We start from the raw sequence: 21,810 nt of genomic DNA, 5'->3' as shown, positions 1-21,810 counted from the left end.
TCAGTAGTTATGCATGCACATACACACGAACATACATCTATACCACCAGAAAAAAAGAAAAAAAGAGAGAAAAAAAATTACATTAAATTGAACTGTGCCATTCGGGAGATTCAGTACGGCATTTTGGAAATATGCTTCCTCGATACACGTTAATTATTTGGCTTTTATTTACATCGCCAAATAACACACATCTTCCTAAAGGGGTTTTACAATCTGTAAAGCAAATGAACCATGCATTCCATACACCTTTGATCCAGATAATATTTAAACTCCAACCAAAAAACACCTAAGAGGAGGGGAAAAAAAGAAGAACCCTCAAGGAAGAGCGACAGGGGAGGCATCCCTCTCTGAGGATAGACGGTCGTGCAACAGATGTGACGTGTGTTGCCAAAAGACTACACCAACATAATCCTATTGCAGTTTCAGGATGACAAAATGATAGATAGATTGTACACATAAAGTAAACGGATCACACATGTACTTCTCCTGACATATTATGCACCTGTTTTCTGTGTGCATCGCAGTGCGTCTGGGCCTTTTCTGCCATATACTGTTGGATGTATAACCCCAGGCGCTGTCTCCCAGATTCCTCCCTCCTGTAGCATTCCTGCTCCCACTCCTCCTGTCAGAAGGTAACATGTTGCACTATATATTCCCATGTCATTCGATTTCTAGGCATAAACAAACCCATATTGCATCTGCTACCTCGCCAAGTGTGAGCCACAACATGCCTCATCATGCATAAAAAAGGTGCACATTTTTGCTGCAGGTAGACAAAGCCATGTAGGCCTCAGCTGGGGGCCGGCTCAGTGAGGAAGACCACTCACTGTACCAGATAAATGTAATAAAAGCATACAGTATGTGCAAACTAATGAGTATCTCAAGGAGGCTTGTCTGAGATGAAATGGGAACATGTTACACTTACACAGTACTGTGTACAAGGCCAACACAGCGCACATGGTCCCAGCTTCTAGTTATGACGTAACAGTATATGATTGCATATTCTAATAGCAGAGAGGAACGTCTGCGCTAGGAAGTTAAAGCAGTCTGCAACCCTGTTTTTAAAAGGTCAAAGCGGAGCGTCAGTGCTGTTCTTTTGTGTGGACAACGTTACATTTAATCGGTTTTAAAAGTGTCTCAGTTGTGCGGTTTTTAGATCAAACTGGGAGGGGTCTTGGATGGACCTCTGCAAATTAAATGTCTCCAACTGTGCAAATACAGCTTGCATGGTATATAGTATAGTATAACAATGTGGCTTCATATTCACTTGCACGATTGCCGGTGTGTGTGTGTTGAATGAAGAACGGCAGATTAGAATATGTACACACAGGGAGATGTATTGATCAAATAAATCGGCGATAGCATCGCCCCGGCTTCAGTCGTGTATGAAGATATCCCGGCATGCCAGCGACGCAACACTCCGCCAGGGAGGGGAGGGATGATGGAGCTAAGATGGCAGCCCAACTGAGGGTGCTGCCTCTCTGGGGTCAAGAAAACACTCAAGGAGCGAATAAAGCCCGATAAATCACGACGGGCCGGTCGTCGGGAATTTACGGTGCCGTATCTGCAGTTTCACGAGAAACATGTTATGGCTTGAGAGGACATATTTTCGGGAGACGAGCACCACTTTGACGCCGTGGCCGGGATCGGAAGAGCGAGCGTTGTAGTTGCACCACAGGATCGGCTACAATTCGCTCTTATAATAAACCGGGCACCGTGGATGCTAATTGTGGTATTTAGGCAACTCTGAGCGGACACATAATGTGACCCGTGGAGGATTTAATGACAATTGGATTGCATCGGATGGCTAGATACCATCTCGCTGTGGTATCTTTTGTGTGATATATGCATTGTTCTCCAAAACGATGATGTGTGCTGCTGCTGCGGCAGCGGCCGCCGCCGGTGGAGGGATTCTGCCTTCCTCATCCCCGTCGATGGGGTTGGGTGTCAGGGTCATTTCTGGAGCAGGAGCCGAGTTTTCCACCATCGGTTCGGGAATGGGTTCTTGCCCGACACCCGGAGCCCAGTCGGATTGTCGGACCCGGTACCAGCTTTTACTCTCAGGGCGAGCTCTGGCCGAACGATACAGGCGGATTTATACCACCGCTATCAACGATAAAGAGCAAGGGATAAATCAAGGAAGGTGAGTGGCGAACGTGAAAAGAGATCCAGATATCTCAGAGGCAGGTCTGTCATTTGTGGGGCTAACTGGGCTAACGTAAGCTAGCATTAACCCCTTGCTTAGCGGCACGTCGTTGACCACCCGCTACACCTACATTAATGGTTATGTATGGCTCTTGAGCTCGCCGGACTTTTACTACACAAGTCGCTGATTTAACTACAATGAATGTACCATGTCTCCATCATTCAGGCACATCCTCTTGCAGGGGGATAGCTTGCTAAGTAGCATTTTGGCAATCGACTTCCTTAGCTTGTCGGAGCCAGCTAAGCTAACGTTAGTTCACCCTTGCCCTTGCTTGGTGCTTTTTGGACATTGTGTCGCTAAACATAGGCACATTGTCACTGAAATAAAAAAATAAAAGAGTCAATACCAAATTCGTCCATTACGACACGAAGAAATGCTCTATCGGCAATATTCAAAACAAGCTGGGCAGGCTAACTGTCAAAACAGCAGTTTCAGTTTTGAGCTAACGTTTAACGTACTGCTCGCGTTAGCTCACAGCCCGCTTTCATGGGTTGCTGGACACTTTAAAATAGTATCTAACTGCATTGTCACCATATTTTACGTGACTTCATAATTCAGTATCATTTGATGTGAGCTGTGTGTTTCTAGGCCCAACGGCGTCACTGTTTCGGTTGCTAGCTAACGTTCACTGACGTTGAGGAGCATCAGCCCATATCTGATCGTAAACTCAGCGATGTATTTGTTTTAAGAAAAACCGGATATACATTTAAACCAATAATACACACGGCACGTTATTATGACACATGTTGTGTGTGTGTGCACAAAATGGCCTTAAACGTCCGACATGGTAGCCTAATGGGTGAGGAGGATGCGTTGAGAGGTGGATGAACTCTGTTGCTTTTCTGGCATAAGCGGGTGATACAGTTACGTCATCCTGTCAGTCAGGTTGTGGACGAGAGTCGCTTGATCATTGCAGCATCCTCCCTCACTAACCGAATTGTTCTCAACCCCTCCCTGTACAGTTGCTTTAAGCTTGGGTCAATACACTGCTCCAGGGTGTCTGACATACTGTTAGCCCAGCTCCTGAATGTAGAAGTCTGAACAAGAAACGCATGAACCCAAAACAATATTCATATGTCACCAGTCTTTCTTCATTTGATCTGGTAGTGAAACATGTTGTGTACGTTTTGTGCAAATGGTACTGTTTTGGAAACCTCTTGAAGCAAGGAGCCAGATAGTCTTTTCTCTCTCTCTCGTATCTGTTGATATGTAGCTGCTGTTGTAAACATCAGGTGGACATTTCTGTTAGCCTTATTTAGGATATTGTTTGTTTGGGTATTTTCGATGAGTAAGAGTAACCTGTGCTGTCACCGTATGCTCAAATGGCTGAAGGATCTGAAGCTTCCTTGACAAGCTATTAGAAATCAATAGTCAAACAGTAGACAGACAGTACCGTTACAGATCAATAGTGCAACAAAAAACCCACAGAATCTAGTTAAGAAGTGTAAACAATTACTGTATCAATGCTTAAAAAAAAGCCTTAAGATATATTTCTGTATTTAGTAGAGTGTAGTAATGATTACTAATTCATGCAGCACCTTTCCTTTTTCAAAAGTCTTTATATTTGTGGTCCCTAGTTAGTTAAAATCAGGCTGTCATTGTCAGAGAGAGAGAGGGAGAGAGAGAGGAGTAATACTGAATGTAATGACACCTCTGACAGGGACCAGGGGTACGCTGCACTTCCAAGGGCACATCGTTTGTTAGCTGCATAAGATATGTATATATATATATATATATATATATATATATATATATATATATATATATATATATAGGGTGAAAGTGAGATTATCATTAAAGACAATTTGGAGATTTTACAAGCTGTTCCAAACAAATGATATGAATGACTTGAAGAATGTTTTGTCAACTAGGAAACCTTACCTCCCGTTCTCCTCACAGCATCATGTCTGCAGTAACGCTTGTGATCGGATGAAACAAGATGCTGTGCTATGTGTTTGAGTGTAGCCATTGCTACAGGCACACAGTATATTTTGCAATACTGAGTGATCGCTGTGTACTTTCAGGGGAAAGAAGGCTTTGAGTAAGAAGAAACTGAAAAGGCGACAGAAGGTCAAGTCAAAAGTCAAATCAAGAACAAAGGTAAGATATGCACGATTGTCTAACTCATTGTTCCACAATATTATACTTGTTCTTCTGTGTACTGTGATTATTGCTGTATTTAGGTTGGGATATTATTAACACATGTTCAGAAGGGTTGTAAAGCCAAGGCTACATTGTAGAATAGCTGTTTTTAAACCATTACAAAATAACCCAAATTATTTACGCCCCTCGATGAAAACTTAATACTATCGTTGCAGTGTTAAATCACAAACGGGTGCAATATTTATTAGTGGGGCATAATCATGCCTAACATCCTCAGTACTACTCGGGTGCATTTAAATTAAATATCGACGTGTAGTATTTTGCATTTTCTGTTCATAATAATAATAAAAACAACATGACTGACGGTTTTATTTTGCAACCGTCGCAGCCTCAGGTATGCACCGATAAATCCTCACAGCTGGTTCGACTCCAATCAACAGAGAGATTAAAGATAAAGTTAGATTCCTTAAAATCCTGAAGGTGTTTGGTAGAAAGTGTTTGGTAGAAAGTGGTTGTTGTCACTGGCGGTGGCCGGTCAGGTGCCAGGAAGCCCATCCACACCGGAGCCGCAGAGGTGGATAGGCAGAATGAGACACATGGGAGTGGCCCTGGCTTGTGCATGATGGCCTGTTGCCGAGCGACCTAATGTGTTCCCCATCTCCACGGCAACAGTTGCCTGCCTCCATCTCCTTCGTCCAAAGAGGGAACCTAGTCTGTATCAGTGGATGCTGTGTATATATATATATACATTTCATTTTTAATTGAATCAGTGTAATAGTTTTACACATGCACTATATAAAAACACAAATAACAGACTCAAAAAACCGACAGCTAAAAGTGAAAACTCATTTAAAAAAATCACATATCTGAAACAACAGACTTAACGCATAAAGTACATTCCATGCTCAAATGACCCGTAATCCTGTTTTTAAATGAACTAGTTACACAGTACATGCATACATTTTATTACATTGACTAATTTCTTTGCAATTCTTTCCTGAGAGAAATAGTATAGCCATGCTCTGTGGTCGGGCTGTAATATTGTTAGCCGGAGTTTGGATTTAATTTCATTACAGCCACTTGGCAGGCTGGCAAGAGAGATTAATGTGATCGTAGCAGAGATGGACTGAGGCTCCAGCGCTTTGTCATCGTTCACCTCAAAACTATTCCAGGCAGCAAATTCAACGTCGAGTGGGCTCGTTCTCTTCGGGTTGACTTGTTCGGTGAGTTGATGTCCTGGAAGATCTTCCATGGAGACAGCGAATGGACAACACTGGCAGGCAGGCAGGCGGGCATAAACACGTGGGCAGCTCCACAGGCAGTCCTGCTGCCTTTGTACCTGTGTTGTTGTGCTCGCTCTCGCTCCGTCACGCCTCGCACACCGGCATTGTCAGACAAGAGTGTGGTTTGAAAGAGCCTCTTCTCCCTCTCTGTCTGCTTCTGTGCTCATAAACATGGGGAAGTGGAGTCGGAACAAAGCACCGAGCAGAAACACTTATCATCCAAGTGAAGAGGGTGATGCAACGTCTTGTGTACGAGCATATGTGTGATGGGATTTTTCAAAAACTGCAATTATGGTAACTACTTAATAGTACATTATTATATATATTAATGCAAAAAGACATGGTCAGAAAACTATGTAATATCTATATAATCAAAATATAATCTATCATAACAAACCTGGCAGCAGTGGTGAACTTGTGGCAGGAGCTGTCATTGTTGCTGTGTTGGCAACTTTCTTGCTAGATTTATCGACTTTTGGAGCTAGTGCTGCATTCATTGAAAGTAAAGTTGGCAACAGTGGGCAACGTTTTTCTATTGCATGATTTTTTTTAATCTAGCGTAATCTTGCTAGTTTCTCAAGATTACCAACCCTAGCTTTAATACATTAGTCGTCCATGCTGTTGTCATCTTAACATGAAACTATGATTCTGGGCCTCCATTGAATTCTGGGAACTCTCCACTATTTGAACGTGTATTGTCTTTCAATTGAATCATAGTGTGATGAAATCATCTCTCAAGATATCGTGATAAACAATAAGGTTATCTAAACGGATAATAACAAGCACCTGCATTGTGCACGGCAGTTCTTAATTAAATGAGAACATACTTTTCATATGTCAAGTTATTAATTCCCACAGGAGAAAACAAAACCATGTGGTTATGTCATATCGACTATTTATTCACTGAATGACTAGAAAACATGTTAAATCGTGACATAAATGGTTACCGAGATATTAAATGAACTATATTGCGATATAAATCCTTAATGAGATATTAAATGACCTATATTGGGATGTAAATGGTTTCTGAAATATGAAATTACATATATCGTAGTTGATGTATGAAATTAACTATATTGTGATAAATAGCCTTAGATATGGAATTATCTTTTATTGTGATGTATATTGTTATCGAGGTATGAAAAGACCTACAGTATATCGGGATAGAAGATTCTGGCCATATGGCCTCGCCATACCCTCACAACTTCTACTATTACTATCTTCATGTGTTGTAACCTTTTATTGAGGAGAAGGGAGTGTGTGTGTGTGTCTTGTCTGTGTATTTTTTTATTGACTCACAGGAAATAACTAAGTAATGGAATTAAACGGCATCGCCTACAAATTCCATTCATATCCAACTGGTACACTGCAGAGTAAAGTTGATATTGCCAGGATTACATCTCTCTTCAATGTCTCAGAATATTGCAATCGTATCTGCAAAACATCAATTTCCACTGCTCGTACCAGTAATATTAGTGCTTTGGTGAAGTTGGGCGTCACACTACCTCCTGCACTGAACGCTGCTAATCTATGCCTCTGCAGAATAGCTGCATATGAACATAATGTGTTTCAGAAGCTGAATTGAATACGATGTGCTCATAATCCATGGTGCAAGTATACATGGGTAAAATGAACAATAGATAGAGAACAATAGTGTTGTGTGCAAGTACAACTCTACAGCATCTCACCTTTTTGAAGAATTTATTGAAAAAGACAGAATCACTACAAAAAGCATTGATTTTGGAACTTTAATTATTTTCCACTGTTAGGCGTGATAAGCTTTATACTCTCAGATCAAAAGCATTAATTTCTCAGAGAGATAAATATGCAGAAGGTCGTTTTTACAAAATGTACTGCTGCTCTGGAGGTATTTCTAGTACCCTTTTGAATCCCCAAATACTCTTTCACCATTCTGGATGGAAAAAGTTATGTCTGCTGCATGATTAGAAGGACTTTAAACGGTTTCCTAATGCAAACAAAGATTCGTCACGGGTCAACACGGAGACAGGAGGGGATTTTTGCATCGCCAGAGATTGAGTCTGAGTAATTACAGGCTTATTGGTGATTATTGGATGACCATTCCCGATTAAAATCTTCTCCCTTTTTGCTAAATTCCATATTTACTCATCCGAACAGTTGTGAGCTCGAACCACTTTTCTTCGTCCTTTTCCATAAAGGCATCAGTGTGAAATGTGTATCCGTCTAAGTGCGGTCGGGGGACTTTATGCCAGCCTTCTCCGCAGCTTTTAGATGGCCATTAAATCCTCAGTGCAGACAGAAACACAAAAGGGAAGCATCAGATGAACCAGCGTGTTCGGGTTATGGGTTGGTGCAAAGTGCGAACCCCAAAACATCAGCAGGTCGTCGGGCTGTGCGGAGCCACGAATAGCCTCTGCTTATATGACTCATGACATACCTTTAAAGGAGCCACTTTCACTGAAACATTTCTGATGGCTGGCTCCGTTTTTTAGTGAAACCTGTCAAACACGGCTTCATGCTCTGTTTGCAAGGTGTGACCAATCGGATGCAGTGTCACAGTTCACTGTAATCATGAACGACCATCACACGCAAACTGCAGGCGGACAGGGAGGCTCTTGAGTGACGCTATCGAGTTGCATTATGGGAATCATTTTCAGATACAGTTCTTCTAGAATTTTCTACATTTTATTGAACAGATCAGAATTTTAAAATTAAGTTTCCGTTCTCTGTGTGTTTTTTGTTTTGCTCAAAAAAATGCATTGATTGTTTTCCAGCTGCTCCGTTTGTATTGAAGGTACAAAGTCCAGACTGTGTTGTTCCTGGAGGACTGTTCTTTATGTGTATGTATGTATGTATGTATGTATGTTTTTTTTATTTTTATTTATTTATTTTTTAAAAGTGAGTGCTACCTGGTCACGAATGAGATGAGGGGAGCTGATATCCTCCCCACCCGTTTGAGCCGAGAACAACTGACCTTTCTCCCCAAATAGATGACATCACTCTCTGCGATTGGGATGCCAAAAGCGCAACGCTGCAAGAGAGGCCCGATCGATAGGATTCTCTGGAGGTTGCCTCGGGGCTGTAGTTACCAAAGCTTTGGTGGGATGAGTCTGTGGGGTGTAGCTTCTCTGATCATAAGGACTATTTGGGTGTAAGGGCTTTGTTGTGATTATTCTTTATTGTAAATCTTCCCTTTTGGCTTCTCTACCTCATTGATATCCAGGCTGGATTCCCTCGTGTAAAGAAATACAAATACAACAGCACCTAATCTGAATTTAGCCCCACAATCTCATTTGTTAAAAGTACCTAAATTCTGTCTGAGCAAAATGATTTGCCTTCTATCTTTTTAGAGCTTCATTTGGGACAAGGAGCAGCCCCAAAGAAAACTTTTTTTAATGAAGGGAGAATCTCCTAAATATAGCTCAAGATTAGATAATGTTTTCCATGCTGATTCATCGGTTGTCATTCGGCTCTTCTCAGCAGTTTCATTTTCATCTAGTTTTTTTTTTTATCTTCGAATAGATATTTTAATGCTTTGGCATTTCAAAAATAAATCCATTAAGTTAATCTTAAATCTTTTTTCTATATTTCCCCCCTGCACTGGTTATGTAAAATATTGGGTAAGCCATTTTGTAACAGTGTTGAGCTGATCTTGAAATGGGTAAACACTCGCCCAGCCCACTGTGTACAAAAGGGAGCTTCCCGAAGAGTGAGGACTCATTTCAGACCACAGATGTGTCACTGGCTAGGCATGAAGACACAACTGACGGTGTAAAGACCGACACTCCCGACATATTGATGTTATATAACTTCGTTAAGTCAAAACCAACCGCTAAACTCTGCCTAGAGCCCTGTAGGTCCAGGAACCGCTGGTCCTCTGAGGACTTTCCAAGCCGAGCCCTGCTTATGGTGGTCAGTGGGCACGTCTTTGGTGGACGAGCACTGAAATTGCCTCTGAAGCAACTGCACGAGTCACGAGCAGTCGAGAGACGCAACCCAAAGGGAACGACTTCAATGTGACAGGATGCCAGCAGCCCGTGTTATCGAAGCATAAAAACCTGATCGGCTCCATAGGGATCAGATTAAAAAGCACTTACAGTTTACAGTAAGACATCAGTCCAGTCACTTTGTTTCATATTGTTTTAAATTGTCATAAAGGGGATTTCTTTTGAAAAGAGTAAAATTTCATTTTTATCATGATGTTAAAGTTGCTGTGAGGACATTTTAACTGGTTTGGAAATAGTCTCAATTTAATACTGATGCCTCCATATGATTTATGACATATGTGACCATCATTAAGAAGACTCGTCTATTCATTGGTGCCTCGGGTTCGGATTCAGCGCAAAATCTCATGACATCATGCAGGTTTGCTGCCTCCGACAGAGACCAGCCCACCGCGGACCGACTCCAGGTCCAGCTGGAGGAATAGAGCTCATGGCTCCTCCTCCAGGAGTTGAGCGTACCCTCGCTGCGTTCCCGGTTCCCCCCCCACAGAGCCAGCACTGACATCCCGCTGCTGGAGGTCCAGGCCGTATAGCTGGGCCTGCTGGAGGGAAGTGGGGTACGGGGAGAACCAGAACCAGGACTGAGCGTAGCGGACTGTCAGACGCCTGCTGCAGTAAAATAGAGAATTTCTAAAAGGGCCTCTGGCGCTCGGAAACACTACCACTCTCGTCCACCGGGACCACCAACATCAAAGTAGCTTTAAGGACATTTTCAGTGGCCCGAGGGAACTGAAAGTCGGGTGTAAACACAACAGGCTAACTCTTTACGATTAGGCATCCTTCTAATGAATGGACACTGCTGTTTATAAACGTTTATGGGGTGTGCTTAATAGCTTATCGTTGCACCGAATTATATCATCTGGTGACTAACCTGTCTCTCTCTCTCTCTCACACACTTTCTTTCTTTCTTTCTTTCTTTTATTTATTCTTTTCCACAGGCCGAGAGTCTAGATGGAGCCCTTTGCGTGCCGGACATCAAGCTGCACAGCAACCCATCTGCTTTCAATGTCTACTGCAACGTGCGGCACTGTGTGCTGGACTGGCAGCAGAGAGAGGCCTCCCTCGTGCTGGCCTCCCGGAGCTCGGTGCAGAGCGGTGATTCTGACAGCGAGGAGGAGGAGGAGTACCGCGAGCCGGCCGTGAAGCTGCCAAAGGTATGAGCAGCGGGGCCGCCGTTGGCTGCTGATGGGTTGGTGGCGGGGCACGGTATCAAGGCGAGAGTCAGGCTGTGCCCTTTTTATCTTGGGGGTGTATCGACCCTTTATCTCCCCGGGCTGGTATGTAGGACTCATTATTCGAGAGGTTTGACACCCTCTTTCTGTGAGGATTACAGCCTCTGTTCCCCCCCAGCTTACCTCTTCATCTCTGTGTGCCCCCCGGTTTATCAGTTGTACTCCTCGTCAGAGCTGTCGGTTTCCTACACACTTACACAACACATTTCCAATTTCTTTTAATTAACTGTATTACTGATGCTTTGGTGACACATAGTTGATTTATAGAAATAACAATGTGCTGTTTCCCCCTCCCCTCAAGAAAAAGTCCCAAAGTGAATTAGTGCTTCAAGGGAAAACGATCCTTAGGCTTGGTGAAATAGCGCTTACAAAAAATGATGTGCTCGAATTTTAAGACTCTCGCTACTGACTGCAAACTGGGGCTGCTCAAGCAAATAGTCCGGGCCCCAGAGCGGCTCCAGGAGCTGTATCCACCAGTAGGAACCAAAGGATGTCTGTCATCTCATCAATCGGGGCGGTTTTAGAAAATCTGTGTGTTTCATAGACTGTAAAAATAAGTGAGTTCTTAATTATACCGGATCTCTCTCTCTCTCTCTCTCTGTGTCTGTGTGTCTCTTTTTCTTTCTCTTTCTCTCTCTGTCACTTAAATTTCATTGGCATGAAAGTGAAAAGAACATTTCCAAAGCATCACAATACAAGGCTCTCGCTCTCTCTCTGACGATAATTGCTTTGGGATTGCTTGCGTCAGCCCTAGTGTCCACCTTCAGATGCACTTACAAAATCAATATTTGCATTGTGTTATAAATCACAATTGTTACTTTTTAAGCACACAATGAATGCCACTGCAAAAACTGCGCCCCAACAAGACAAACCGTCCTACAGTATTTCAATAACTATGTGCGTGTGTCAGATTCTAACTTGTGTTGTGTGCTCACTGCACACACGGGTTATCAGGTAAATACTGGAGCGTCCCAGATGGAAAGGGTTACCTTGCAGTCGTCATCGGGTTAAACTGGAATTTCATCCGGACACATATTTAAGGGGCTATTGTTGTATGTATGTATGTATGTAAGTATATATATATATATATATGTATATGTGTGTGTGTGTGTGTGTAGTATATGTTTTTTTTCTTTAAAAAAAAAAAAAAAATTTAAAAAAAGAAAAGGTGTATATATTTCTATATTTAAAAAAACAACAGTATTTCACTTTCATACATTAATCTATATCTATTCAATTTTTGGTGTACGGTATTTTGTAACTTTTTTTCACCTGGCATAATCTTATTTTGGGTACAAGTTTTTCAATGAGATCGTAAGAGAAACATTGGCACATAATTTGGTTCACTAGCGAGCCACACGGATACAGCATCCTTTTCTAGGCCACACTCTCTTCTCCCGTGGGTCTGTTACACAAAGTGTTCATCGTGGATGTTGAAGCCAGCGGTAGTAACTGTAGGTTGTTCTACTGTTGGATGAGGAGGACACGTCCTCAGTAAAAAAACATCTACCTCAAGCCTCTTTTTTTTTTTTTTATTCATCTGTTCTGTTTTATTTAGCAGATGTGAACCTCAAAATATTGTTTTTGTCAGTATGTTTCATCCTTATTTCGCATGTATGATGCCGCATCCCAGCTGCTACTCTAGCAAGACTTCTCGGTGTTCATTAGCTCACAGAAAGTGTGTGTGTGTGTGTGTGTGTGTGTGTGTGTGTGTGTGTGTGTGTGTGTGTGTGTGTGTGTGTGTGTGTGTGTGTGTGTGTGTGTGTGTGTGTGTGTGTGTGGTGTGTGTGTGTGTGTGTGTGTGTGTGTGTGTGTGTGTGTGTGTGTGTGTGTGTGTGTGTGTGTGTGTGTGTGTGTGTGTGTGTGTGTGTGTGTGTGTGTGTGTGTGTGTGTGTGTGTGTGTGTGTATAGATCATCGGCATCGGGCTGTGCGGGGTGTTTGAGCTGATAAAAGAAACTCGGTTCTCTCACCCCTCGCTGTGCCTGCGGAGCCTGCAGGCCTTGTTGGACATGCTGCAGGGACAGCAGCCCGAGGGCTTTCAGACTGAGCCTCCGGATGTGCTGGGTAAGGCTGAGCACGTTCCCTTGACCCTGTCAGAGATATGTTGTTGCAACCTAAAGATCCTTCCACTGACGTCTAACCCGCCCTCCACCCGTGCGCCTCCCTCAGAGTCCCTTTTCCAGTTGTTGTTGGAGACCACGGTCCGGAGCACAGGGCCCAACGACCCGACGGGACAGGCCATCACCGCTCTGTCCTGCGCCTGCCTCTTCAGTCTGGTGGTGGCCTGGGGCGACACCGGCAAAATCCTGCAGGCCGTCTCCGCCATCCTCACCAACAACGGCAGCCACGCCTGCCAGACGATACAGGTAATGAACCAATTTTGATAAACCATTTGAATTGGTCTTTGGTCTCCATCTTAATTTGGACACGATTGAAGAACACACACGTGAGTCTGGCTTCTGTGTCAAACTCTTTTACACTGAGCACCTGTTCTGATCGCTATCTTGCAAGAGGAATTGTATTGTATTCGATGAAGCACACAGCTGGAATGACAATGGACCTCACCCAAGAACCTTGTTTGAGTTCTTATCTTAACGGTCTTAATTGATTGCGTCATGCGAGTCATGCAAGTGTGTCATGTCAGATTCATCGAACACTTCTAACTTTAGATAACCGTGTAAATGACCAACGTAAACGGGATTAATGCCAACTGTGCGGTCATGAGGATTGTAAATTAGCATATTGAACGCCCCAATAATGCCATATAAGGCTATAAGACTCTGCATTCTGCAGCATATGTCGTTTACTGAAGTCCTGTGTTCAGAGATCTGTGTGTGTGTGTGTGTGGGTGGACTGGGCTGTGAATCATCACAATGGCGGGCAGGCAGGCGAGAAGTGTGTGCTTATGTGCTGTACGTGTCTGTGTGTTCATGTTTGTTTGTACTTGTGTAAAGGGTGAGACCAGCGGTGTGTGTTTTTTTAAAAAAAAAGGATGTGAGAAATATGTAAGTGTGTGGAAATGCAGAGCAAAGAGAGCCACCATGAAAGGATTTGACTCAGCCGCCCAGTAGAGGTTGGCAGTTGTGCTAATTCCCCCCCTCCTCGTGTCTTTCATCTCACCAGGTGCCCACCATACTCAATGCCCTACAGAGGAGCGTGCAGGCGGTCCTGGTGGGAAAGATTCAGATCCAGGACTGGTTTGGGAACGGCATCAAGCGCGGCGCCCTCATGAACAAGTGGATCCTGAAGGAGGTGGCCATCGACGAAGACGAACGCTGCCTCCTGCAGACCGACGGCTCCTTCCTGTACTTGCTCTGCAAGGACGGACTTTACAAAGTGGGCTCCGGATACAGTGGCACCGTCAGGGTACGTGACACTCGCAGCTGCATGTGTAGCTTGACGAACACAATGTCTCCTAAGTCTGGGGATTTAGATGGGCTTAAATCTTACAAGAAATACACCGTTTAACTGGATTACTTATATCAAGCTATATACCTTGTTGCCAGTTTATTAGGTACACCAGGCTGAAACTAATGCGGTCTAATCCAGCAGTAAATCCTAAATTCATGAAGGTTATTATCAGGTTTTTGCAGGTGTCAGTTTGTTTTGCTGTTGAACTGTATTTCTAATGACAGCTGTTTTTTCCCCAAGACATTTATATAAATGAGGGCAGGCTAGATAACAGAAGGGCCTTTAGCAGAGAACACTGCTACAGCCATAACACTTTTTTATAATGGAATACTCTCGTTGATGACTGATAAAGAAAAAAATATATATATATATTTATATTTACGTCTGTCTGTGGTCGTCTAATCATGTGCTGCTTATCAATGCCTTACAGGGCCATGTGTACAACTCCACGTCCCGTACCAGGAACCGAAAGGAGAAGAGGTCGTGGCTGGGCTTTGCTCAGGTTGGTAGTGGAGATTTATCCAGATGCTCCGCGCATACATTTCAATCGAGTGGCTTTGGAAAAGGCTTCAAGTTTCAAATACAGTATCGTCGTCATAGTTATCCACAATATGTGTCAGTGAGCTGTGAGGCTTCAGTTAGAGATCCTGCTTCCTGACTATTCCATTTGTGTCTTAAGGGGTACTTGTTGTATCGGGACACAAGTAACCACATGATGTCGGCCATCAAGATCAACCCTGAGACTCTGGAGCAGGAGGGGACTGTCACGATGCCAGGTTCTGAGAAAACACTGTTTAAAAAAACAACAACAAAAAATACCCACATCATGAAAGCTAAGTTATTGCGTATTATTCACTTTGCTTCTCTTTGCAGGTCAACATGCTGACGGACAGAACATCATCTTCACAGACGGAGAGTACATCAACCAGATCGCAGCCTGCAAAGACGTACGTCATGTCCCTGCTGGGACTGCCAGTCACCATGACGATAGCGTGCCTCATCTTTCTAAGGCGCTTCAAAAAATGTGAAATGTAATCAGTATCAGTTGGCCATCAACGTTAAACAATATAGAATATATAAGATAAATAAACGGCAATAAGTGAGAACACATGCCATCGGACACAATACTATCAAAGAACATGGTCAGATAATAGGAAAATAAAGCTGATGTGATCCAAGTTTAGTGATTGATTAATGATATAATCATTAAATATGTTAAGTAGCAGTGTTTTATTGGGATCAAACCTTGCTCTTAGGCGCGTGTAGCAAAAAGTTAGACGTAAACAAAGGCGTCAGGTCGTGATTACACCCTTGAGATGCGAGCATGCACGACACCAGCTGCAAAGATTAACGCTCTAGGTATCTGTGGCTTCACATGTGCCAGTGACAAACAAATCTTTTACACCAGAAGCGTGGCGAGTCATCCCGAACTACATTGCAGCAGTTAAATTATAGGCAATTGTCAGCGTTTGTGAGCAGTTGTCCCTACCGAAGAAAAATGCAGAGATCATATGTTTACGGTGCCATTCAACACACACACACACACACACACACACACTCACACACACACACACACACACACACACACACACACACACACACACACACACACGCGATACACGTTCCCCTCATGAAAACCAAATCGTTTGTTAGTCAAAATAAGGTAGCTGCTCCTCTTGCACGGCTCCTTGAAGCATTTGTCCCCCCCCCCCCCCTCCACACACACACACACACACACACACACACACACACACACACACACACACACACTTTCTCCCAGCTGATCACCAGCTGCGCCACTGAGGGGGGTGTAGCTGTGTCTGTGTGTGAAGCCTATTTGTGGGTGTGGCACCAGATGTGGGTATTCTCCAGAGAGCTTAATCTCTCGAGCAGTTATCTGCATAAGGACTATGTAATGTGAGTGGGGGAGGGGAAGCTGTGAAATCCATATATCTGCGGTCGCCTCTAGCCCGATAGCAGTCTGGGCAGTGGGGGAGTCCTCAGAAGATGCATGCATTTTTTTAAATTTTATTTTTGTGAGCAGCCAGCAAATGCAACCACAGCACAGACCACTTAGCGGTTGAGGGAAATCGAAGAGCTCACACGACGAGGGGGTTTCAGATGCTGGGAAGGGAGAGGGTGATGTGCGGGAACTATAGGAGGTCAAGGCGCTAGGCCGAGGATAGAGGCGCTTATTTAATGATGTGAGGGGCACATGTGCTGTGCTCCGCTCATTACCAGACCGTCCCCACGCTACCCATCATCCTTTTCTCCACCCCTGTTGTCTCCCAATTATTTCCTAGTTATGTTCCTCTCTTTACTGTGCCCCGCCCCCCCCTCCCTCCTCCCTCCCCTCGTAAATTACGAACCCCTGCAGTCTGACGAGCCCACATCTCTGGCAGTTGCGTCATCTGTTATTTGCCGCGCATTGATTCAGAGGCTGCATCCACACCCATACATTTAAAAAACGCACAGCGTTTCAGAACCCCTTAAATCAGAGGCGTTTAACAATGCTGTCAAAGCCGTTTGAGTTTTAATCTGGACTTGCAGAAACGAAGGCCGTTAAAAAAACCGATGATTAAGACGCCCACGTTTGCCACAACGCGTCCTTCCTTGACCCGTTACGTGTGATCCTTTCCCGGGAAGAAAAGCAAACCACATCAGCCTCGACCTGCTAGCGGTTCATTCCAACACGGATAACGAATTGCAACTGTTAAATACATGTTGCGCCAGTTATTAGACCTATCCATGTGCTTATCCAATGCATATGTAGCACATGACCTCATCGCCCACTAAAGTCAATCACACATGTGCACTCAAAGTGTTTTAAACATGAAAGTGAGATTAATCTTCTCTTGTCACTTATTTCTCATGATTTTGAACTTTTCCTTTTTGAAGAGCTGGACTTCAGTGAGCTGAAAGTGGGGCTATGTTTTCATTAAGAGACTTCCTGTATCCTAAAATGATCAGCTGGACTCTTAAGTGCCGCGCTGTTGCAACGTTGAGTCATGAAGCTAAACGGCTCTTCCCCCCCCCAACTCCCACAGGATGGTTTCGTGGTGCGGATCTATACCATGAGCTCAGACCCGGCCCTGCAGCAGGAACTGCAGCTGAAGCTGGCAAGGAAATGTCTGCACGCCTGCGGCATCTCTCTGTTCGACCTGGAGAAGGATCTGCACATCATCAGTGAGTGATGAAAACATACTTTGATCTGTCTACGGCTTTCATATGCATATGTATACCTGCTACAGGCATTTGGGTCAACAAGGCTTGCAGACGTTGTAGTTCGAAACTCAAATTAATATTTTTTAAAAAAGTAAAAAAACTACTTTCCAACGTTGTCTCATTGTGTCTCTGTCTCTACATGTCGTCCTGCCAGGCACAGGCTTTGATGAAGAGGCAGCGTTGCTTGGCGCAGGCAGGGAGTTTGCTTTGATGAAAACCGCCTCGGGAAAGGTGAGTGTGAAAAATCGCATAAACAGTAGTAACAAAACAATCGTTGGAACGGGTTGAACCGTGGAGCTCCAACAGGGGAAAAAACCCAAGATCTCAATGAGTTGTGCTTCTGCACGCATCCTCTTCCTTCTTTCGTCACGCTGGCCACATGAAGCCCATTCCCTTTGTCTCATAACATCTGTGTGTAGTTAGCTGCAGTCAGATGTTCTTTGGGTCAGACTGCACTACACCAAAGCATAACCATAAGGCATCTTTTCATGTTGTGGATATATTTGGTTGCCCTTAAATAAAATAGAATACGCTCTGGAACAACATCTGAGTTTGTTTTTCTCCAGCCAGTGACCTCTCTGCTTGAGAAGTATGGAAGTATTTCACCTGGCTAAGCAGTAGCTGAGGCTGACAACACCACTGCCCACTGCAAAGCCTTCTGTGTTCATGACTTTATATAAGAGCAGAAACACAAACAATTGTACATTTTAGACTCCGTTTGTGTCTGGGGGAAGAGGAGGTGCGCACACTCCAGAAAATGATGTCATCGCAGCCACTGTTGGTCGTCCGCCTCTGAATGGGTAACTCTTCAGATGTGACTGCCACAAATAGTTGACTGATAAAAGTGCTACTGACACGATCTGAAGTTTTTACAAAGAAAATCAATACGTTTTTTTTTTTTATTTATGCTTTTGGAAATGTTCTTTAAAAATCTACATTTTTGTTTATATTTTGCGACCCAATTAAAATTGTTTCCAGGATAATTAACCTTTTTAGTTTTTTTTTTTTACTACTATGTTTAGTTTACTACTTGGCTCCTTTTTGCCTTCAAGCCTTGCATAAAGGAAGTAGAGTTGTCCACGAATATGTTTCGGAGAATAATGCAAAGGCATAAAGGCCTTCGTGCATGCTCGTTGGTCGCGAGCCATCGGAGCAGGTTGGCTCCACGCACATGTATAAACAAAGGTTAAGACTGCATTCTTAAGTCCATTACAGTCTGAGCCTGTAATGGAGCAGTAGGCCCAATTATTGGAGAGAGTGACTGGGCCTGCTGAGTGAGATAAGTCACATTTCTTTTAGACCAGCATGTTTGTTGGGGGGTGTGGAAGGTGTGGTTGTGTGTCTCGGTGCTGTAGGTGTGGTGCGGTGTGCCTCGTATGGAGATAGCAGGCCGGGACAGTCGCCTGTTGCACATTTCTGTGTCTGTGGAGGCCTAATCTCACCGCACACTTTATCTGCAAATTATCGTAACCCAGACTGGTAAAAATAGGAGCAGCTTGGCACATCTTGGCACAAAGTCGCCACTAGGGTTGGACATCATGCCAGGCATTTGATGTAAAGGAATGAAGGCTCAGTGTGTTATGCTGTTGGTTCTGCGTATTCTCTCTTTTGAGGAAGTGAGTGTTGGACGATTTGAGTTCTATAAGGAAGATCTCCTCCAGCAGCAGCATTTGTACAAGTAGCATTTATACCTGCTGTGTTGTTTGGATACTAAAGACAAAAAAATAACAGTGGACCAAAAAAAGAAAAACAAGAGGGTCTTTATTCATCTATGACCCCTGTGTTGGTGCTGGGCCTGTGCCCAATGCTTTAAAGCTTGCCCCGTTAATTGAAGTCCTAATCAGTATTCCAATATCTCTCCTGACGCAACCCGCCAGTATTGACTTACATTTTTTCTTCTCGCAGTTGTAAATCTGACAGATTTATTTAGCTTACCGACTGACTGGCTCCCCGAGTTAAGTGTGAGAGTGCAACTGATGCTCGTAAATACCCCAAATTGTTTTCGGGACAGCCCGATGATGCAGGAGGGATGTCGGCTGTCCAAGTGGGATCAAGATTCCCGATTCTGGGCCATCTGCTGCGAACAATAAAGAACCCAGATTAAACTTTTGACACAGCATAGTGTAAACAAATGGATATGCTGTCAGAAAACAATTTGATCCTGATCTTCTTTCCTCATCTTCCCCTCCCAGATTTACTACACAGGAAAGTACCAGAGCCTGGGTATAAAGCAGGGTGGCCCTTCAGCAGGGAAATGGGTGGAACTGCCCGTGACGAAGTCTCCCAAAATCATCCAGTTCTCCGTCGGCCACGATGGCTCTCATGCGCTGCTGGTGGCCGAAGACGGAAGCGTGTTCTTCACAGGCTCTGCCAGCAAGGGAGAGGACGGAGAGTCCAGTAAGACCAGTTCAACCTTTGGGCAACGGTTTCACAATTCATTCTGTTGTATCAAAACCCCCTCAGTTGAAGTCCTGACGTCGATGTCTGTTTGGTTTCTTCCCTCGCAGCCAAAAGCCGCAGACAGCCCAAGCCGTACAAGCCCAAGAAGATGATCAAATTAGAGACCAAGACGGCAGTGTACACCGCGTGCAACAACGGAAGCAGCAGCATTGTCACCAAGGACGGAGAGCTCTACATGTTTGGCAAAGATGCTATTTACAGTGACAGCACTTGTGAGTAGACTGGGCCAGGGCTGTTCCTCCAACCATCAGTAGCTTCTTTAATGAAGACGGATGAGAGGCTTTCAGAAAAAGATCTTAAAATATCTTTCCGTCGAAAGCCACGCCATTGGCGCTCTTTATAATCGTTTCTCTCGCTCTCGTCCACAGGCCAGGTGACGGACCTGAAAGGTCACTCTGTAATTCAGGTCGCCATGGGCAAGGCCCACACGTGTGTTCTAAACAAGAGCGGTGAAGTGTGGACATTCGGGGTGAACAACAAGGGCCAGTGTGGCAGAGACACTGGATCCATGAGCCAGGCAGGGAAAGGTGAACACACACACACTTATACAACTTACTGTATATTGTGTCTTTCATAAACGCACATTGTCTTTGTGCTAAGCTCACTCTGACATCTTTCCTGTGTGTGTGTGTGTGTGTGTGTGCGTGTGCGTGTGTGTGTTTACCGTAGCGTTCGGTGTGGAGAGCATGGCCACGGCCATGGATGAGGACCTGGAGGACGAGCTGGAAGAGAAGGAAGAGAAGAGCATGATGTGCCAGCCAGGCATGCACAAGTGGAAGCTGGACCAGTGCATGGTGTGCACGGTGTGCGGAGACTGCACCGGCTACGGCGCTAGCTGTGTCAGCAGCGGACGGCCGGACAGAGTACCGGGAGGGTAAGGAGGCACAAAGAACTGTAAAGGGTCGAAGGTGCTAGCTACAGTATATGCACAGCACATGTGTTTATTAATGAGTGAGCCAGAAAATGGGCATCTGGGGTGTGGGGGGGGGGTCCTTTTTTTAAAAAACACATTTTTTGCTAAATTGTTTCTCGTAATTTGAATGTATTTGTCCGTGTGTGTCCTCCCAGTATCTGTGGCTGTGGGTCTGGAGAGTCTGGCTGCTCGGCGTGTGGCTGTTGCAAGGCCTGTGCAAGAGAGCTGGACGGTCAAGAGGCCAGACAGAGAGGCATCTTTGATGCAGTGAAGGAGATGATTCCTCTGGACCTGCTGCTAGGTATGCCAACTTATGACTTCATTCCCCCCCCCCCCCCTGTGTCGCTCAATCACACTGTATTTACACTTCACCTGCATCACTGCTGACAATGTTTACATTTTGCTCACCGTGTCTGATAAATCAGCTGCATGGTTAAAATGACACACACACACACACACACACACACACACATACGCGCCATGTGATATTCCAATTTTCAGTGGTATTGCAGCATGTTGGATCAGAAGCGGGCGGTGGGCTGGGGGGGGGGGGTGGGGCTATGCAAGCGCGCTGCTTACGCCACACGCATCACACTGCCTGTCCCATTCGCTCCAATGTGTGCCGTTTGGCGCGCTTGTCGCCGCTCATCCTTTTTGTTTTGTTCTCGCGCTGTGCAGAGTCATTGCTTCTCCATGACGTCTTTCCATCACTCATTGATGTGTGTCTTGTTTTGTTCTGCTCTGCTCCGTCTTCCCTCCTCTTCCTCCTGCATCCTGTCTGGGCTGCCTGTACCTGGGTCCTTTCTTTTTTTTTTTTTTTTTTTTGGGGGGTTTTCAGCTGTGCCTGTCCCCCCCCCTCCAGGAGTGAACATTGAGGAACACATTCAGATCCGTCAGGAGGAGAAGCGACAGAGAATCAACCGCCGGCACAGGCTGGAGGAGGGCAGAGGTATGAATTGTGGCTAAACAGTTTGGGGACTGTTTAGAGCAGGG

General features: G+C 44.5%; 1 protein-coding gene across 16 annotated transcripts in view; it reads left to right on the top strand.

Moving 5' to 3' along the window:
* Positions 1 to 1,395: 1,395 nt before the first annotated feature.
* Positions 1,396 to 21,810, top strand: part of mycbp2 (MYC binding protein 2) — a 58,416-nt gene continuing 38,001 nt past the window's right edge. For 10 of the 16 annotated variants that reach the window (XM_034561292.1, XM_034561305.1, XM_034561303.1 and 7 more), the window contains exons 1-17: positions 1,396 to 2,143; positions 4,231 to 4,306; positions 10,514 to 10,729; positions 12,719 to 12,872; positions 12,978 to 13,174; positions 13,932 to 14,174; positions 14,650 to 14,721; positions 14,899 to 14,995; positions 15,093 to 15,166; positions 17,267 to 17,405; positions 17,599 to 17,675; positions 19,637 to 19,841; positions 19,952 to 20,116; positions 20,273 to 20,431; positions 20,574 to 20,778; positions 20,973 to 21,118; positions 21,656 to 21,766. In XM_034561292.1, the coding sequence (XP_034417183.1) occupies positions 1,866 to 2,143; positions 4,231 to 4,306; positions 10,514 to 10,729; positions 12,719 to 12,872; positions 12,978 to 13,174; positions 13,932 to 14,174; positions 14,650 to 14,721; positions 14,899 to 14,995; positions 15,093 to 15,166; positions 17,267 to 17,405; positions 17,599 to 17,675; positions 19,637 to 19,841; positions 19,952 to 20,116; positions 20,273 to 20,431; positions 20,574 to 20,778; positions 20,973 to 21,118; positions 21,656 to 21,766 (2,614 nt within the window). In that variant the 5' untranslated portion in view covers positions 1,396 to 1,865. The remainder of the gene's footprint in view (positions 2,144 to 4,230; positions 4,307 to 10,513; positions 10,730 to 12,718; positions 12,873 to 12,977; positions 13,175 to 13,931; positions 14,175 to 14,649; positions 14,722 to 14,898; positions 14,996 to 15,092; positions 15,167 to 17,266; positions 17,406 to 17,598; positions 17,676 to 19,636; positions 19,842 to 19,951; positions 20,117 to 20,272; positions 20,432 to 20,573; positions 20,779 to 20,972; positions 21,119 to 21,655; positions 21,767 to 21,810) is intronic. The other 6 variants (XM_034561297.1, XM_034561290.1, XM_034561301.1 and 3 more) reach the window with 4 other exon arrangements.

The sequence above is a fragment of the Cyclopterus lumpus genome, chromosome 21, assembly GCF_009769545.1.
Source record: "Cyclopterus lumpus isolate fCycLum1 chromosome 21, fCycLum1.pri, whole genome shotgun sequence".
In the NCBI taxonomy this organism is placed as follows: Eukaryota; Metazoa; Chordata; class Actinopteri; order Perciformes; family Cyclopteridae; genus Cyclopterus; species Cyclopterus lumpus.
This window is presented reverse-complemented; position numbering and strand designations above follow the sequence as displayed.